We start from the raw sequence: 4,309 nt of genomic DNA on the forward strand, positions 1-4,309 counted from the left end.
ATCGTTTTAATTAGTGAATCAGGGTCAAACCAGCAGAGCCTATTTCTCACATTTCCAAAACTTTTCATGGTTCTTAAAATATTATTCCGTTGGGGGAAAACAATGACTTTAAAGAGTTGGGTCGCTTATAAAGACATGGAACTCCAGAGACGGTCTCTGTCAGTGGGAAAACTAGGACTAGTTGAGTCTTGTATCTTGAGAATTTCTATCTTGTTAGGGCATAAATAAAGGTCTCCCTCCAGTTAATTTTTTTTCATCTGATTTTCTTCCTGGCGTTCCAAAATTAAAATCCTTCATGATTTCCAACTTTCCTCTGGTGGAAACTTGTCTAGCCTTAGAAATTTAACCCTCTCCATTAGAATTTGTTATATTTCTGTTTTAATGCCACTAGCATGACAGAATAAAGCTTTAAAGAGGCCAAAAGTTGTACAATGTCGTTAGCAGTCATTATCCTTACAAATAAAATCTTAGGGTGTAAATAAGGAATATGCCAAAGATACATGAACAAATTACACTGATTTAAGTGGTAGGGCTCTCCTACTAACAAGATAAAGTGGTCAGGCAACTTTCTCCTCTTAAAATGTTACTGGAAACTAGTGAAATGCTTTGAACGGTCTGGATGTTTTCAATGGGCTCTGTTCTACTGGTTCATGAATGCCTTTTTTCCCCCCAAGATAATACAACTACTTGGTTTTTTGTTTGTTTTTTTTTTTTTATCTCCTTTCCTATTCACGATTAAAAATGTGATAAATCAGGTTTTTGGCTCTGAATAACAATGGTTTGATTTAGATTTCCTAGTAAATCTATTCAAAAGTGAAACAAAGGCTGCCTTTGGAGGATACCTTACACTTCACCTGGACCAGGCACATAAGGGCAATTCAGATAAAAATCTTGTTAGGAACTCAACAAGAAATAGAGGATTTTCTCTTTTCCCTGGTTCAGGCTTTATTTAAACTCTTTGTTCAAAAAAAATGAACAGATTGATAGTCGGATTCTAATTTACAGATATAGTTTAGACGTCTAATATTAAATTAGAAGATCACACAAGGAAACCATTTACACATAAAGGTTAAAACCAATACTTAAAAACTTTTTAAAACTTTATATTACATAAAGCCAAAATGAAACTAAATACATGTTAGCCAACTTCATTCACAAACATTAGTCAAAATATATACATTTTAAAAGAAACAAAAAAAAAACTATAAATGAGGTTTTTTCCCTCTAAAATGTGTTTAGAGGGAAATTTATCATAATTTGCAAATGAATTGCAGGTGGTCTAAAAAATAAACTAATTAGGTAGGGAACTCCAAAACACATTTAAACGGTTTGAGTTGGTGGAGAAATGCTAGCTGAAGAGAGACATCTGTCAAAACAACTCTGGGTTTTTTTTTTTTCCAGTTTTGCTAAATAATAAATATATAATTACCACTCAGACAAAAAAGTCTGATTTAATCTTAGATAAAATTGCGATTCTGAAATAGTCCCGCAATTTTTAAAAGTTAACTTTGACATTTGCTCAAAATGCTTTAGAGTCTAAAACCGACTCAAATTTAGGGCAACGCAAATAACACATTTTCAGACGTAATGCTTTCAAGGACATATACACATTTACAGTCTTAAGGTGAAACTCAGCCACAAGAGGAAAATAGGAACAGTGCCTTTTCTCTTTCTGTGTAAACTGTGTCAGAAATCCAAGCGAGTGGACTTTGGGAGACTTCTAGCAAGTTGTTTTTTTTTTTAAGGTATAAAATCCAATTGACAACTTTTTATCTCACACATATTCTTGTTTGCATTCCTTGCTCTGAAGAAAGAGCTCTTGCTCTGATTTGCATATGGCATGATAAACAAAAGAAACCGTGATCATCTCACACACAAAAGGCCAGATTCGAGCCGGTCACTGGTCAAGAATGAATCCGGTCTGGGGGTTCTGCTTGAGAGAACAGAGATTTGCAAAGTTCAAATAGTACAAATAGGGAGCAAGGTTGCTCAGAGGCATCCCGGTCCAAGAAACTAATGACACAGATCAGCTTTTCCCTTGCGCCAACCATTTCAGACCTAACATTTGAACAGAGTGCATGCAACACAGACCAGGAGAAAAGAATAATAATAAAAGAACGATAATGGGAAACAAAAACAAAACCGACAGTAAACTTCCAACAAAGAAAACTGGAGAGCCCAACATGTCAAAAAGTTTCTCCTCCACCTCTGTGGGCCAAAACGCAACAGGTTCCGAAGTGCAAAGCAAACATCAACTGCTGCCGGATACAACCGCCCTCTTTAAAGTTGTCTGCCGGAGTGCGAGTCTGAAATGATCCTGTGAATTCACACGCACACTCGCCCGCGCACTCGCGCGCTCGGCCACTCGCGCCCCGACTTGCATCTCGGCCTCCGCCTGGCACCTATACATCGTATGTACATACAAACCGGGGCCCCCGTCGAGGGAGGGCACGTGGGGAGGCCGCAGAGCTCGTACCTATACATATGTACACGTGTGCACACTGGTCCTCGCGAGGCGGCCCCGCGGGGTCATAGCGCGGCGGCGTAGGCCGCGGGGTAGGGGTCCAGCTGAGGCTTGCCCATGCCCGGCAGCAGAATGTAGGCGAGCGGCGGCTGCAGCCCGGGGCTGGGCCACGCGCTGCAGTTGCAAGGTATCATGTAGCCCGGGTTGCCCGGGCTGGGGTGCGAGTGCGTGTGCCCCCCGGCGGCCGCGGCCGCCGCTGCAGCCGCCGCCGCCGCGCCGTGAAAGGCGCCCGCGCCCGCAGTCGGGTAGCCCAGCGACGACGCGTACGGGAGGCCGGACGACGACGACGAGATCTCTGCCATCTTGGAGCCCAGGTCGAGCAACGAGTAGGGGCTGCCGGCGGCGGCGGCGGCGGCCGCGGCGGCTGCGGCGGCGGCCGACTGCGGGAAGAAGACGCGCGCGGCAGCCGCGGCGGCGGCGGCGGCCGCCTTCTCGGGGTTAGCTAGCAGCGACTCGGGCACCAGGCCGCCGCCTGCGCCCGCGTGCAGCCCGGCACCCGCCTTGAGCGCCGGGTGCTCGGCGTCGGCCACGCCGCTCAGGCCGTAGGGCACCGGGAAGGCAAACTTGTCCTTCTTGAGCAGTGTCTTGGGCTTTCGCCGCGGCCGGTACTTGTAGTCGGGGTGCTCCTTCATGTGCATGGCGCGCAGGCGCTTCGCCTCGTCGATGAACGGCCGCTTCTCCGACTCGGTGAGCAGCTTCCACTCGGCGCCCAGGCGCTTGCTGATCTCCGAGTTGTGCATCTTCGGGTTCTCCTGGGCCATCTTGCGCCGCTGAGCCCGCGACCACACCATGAAGGCGTTCATGGGCCGCTTGACGTGGTCCACGGGCTTGGACATGCTCTCGCCGTGCCGCGGCTGCAGCCCGCCGCCGCCGCCGCCCGGGCCGTCGCTCTCGGCCTGGAGGAAATCAATGTTTGCTGTCCGCGGGGACCCGTTCGGCCGGCCGCGCTCGCCGCGCCCCACTTCGCACCCCGGTGTCGCTCCTGTCCGGGAGGAGGGGGCCAGGGGACCAGCGCCGGGCCGCGCCGCGCCCCGGGCCGCCCTGCTCTCTCCGGCCAAACCCTTGGGAAAATCCTCTCCGGGGCACGGTAACTTCTCGGCGGTACCCCCACCCCGCGGTGGCAGTTTGTTCTTTGCTTTCTTTTTGTCCTTCCTCTCCAGTTGCGTTCGCTTGCGAACTCCCCGCAGGTGGCCGCCGCCCGGCAACGTTCTCCCCCTCCTCGGTCTTTTCTCTCCTAAATGCACAGCAGCCCGAAAAGTTGCGTCGCGTAGGCTCCACCAAGTTGAGCCGAGGAATCAGCTGCCGCGTGCTGCCAAGTGCCAAAGGGGGCTCTCGGCGGCTGGAGTGTTTGGGTTCTCCTCGGTGACTTTCTCATTTGACAGTAGCAGATGGGGGTGGGGGAGGAGGGGAGGTAGCCCCGGAGGAGGAAGAGGAGGGGGGAGCCGGAGGAGGGTCCCGGACGCACCACGGGAACGCAGAGCGCAGCAATGCATATAAATACAAATACAGCAGCACCAGACGATCTTCCTCACTCGGGGTAGGCAGGGAGTGCTGATGAGAACCCCCCCTCAGTGGGCTGGGGCTTTTTTTGTGGAGGGGGGCGTCCGCGCCCCAGCACCTGCCTCGTGGATCTTCCTTCCTCTCGGTTGCCGGTCAAGGAAGGAGGTTGGATGAGGCTTGAGCAAGCCTGGGATCGCCGGGCCTCAAAGGAAATCCTCCCGGCTCGCCGAGGCGCCGCGTCTCGCCGTCCCCCGGGCCATGCTGGCTCCGGTGGCTCCGCTGGCT

At 51.0% G+C, this 4,309-nt stretch overlaps 1 protein-coding gene across 1 annotated transcript; it reads right to left on the reverse strand.

Annotated features, from left to right (window-relative positions):
- Positions 1-1,087: 1,087 nt before the first annotated feature.
- Positions 1,088-3,805, reverse strand: SOX21 (SRY-box transcription factor 21). Its single transcript, XM_074378419.1, has one exon. It carries the CDS (start codon positions 3,358-3,360, stop codon positions 2,530-2,532), a length of 831 nt encoding a protein of 276 aa, XP_074234520.1. The 5' UTR covers positions 3,361-3,805; the 3' UTR covers positions 1,088-2,529.
- Positions 3,806-4,309: the final 504 nt, after the last annotated feature.

Source organism: Camelus bactrianus, chromosome 14, assembly GCF_048773025.1.
Source record: "Camelus bactrianus isolate YW-2024 breed Bactrian camel chromosome 14, ASM4877302v1, whole genome shotgun sequence".
NCBI classification, from domain to species: Eukaryota; Metazoa; Chordata; class Mammalia; order Artiodactyla; family Camelidae; genus Camelus; species Camelus bactrianus.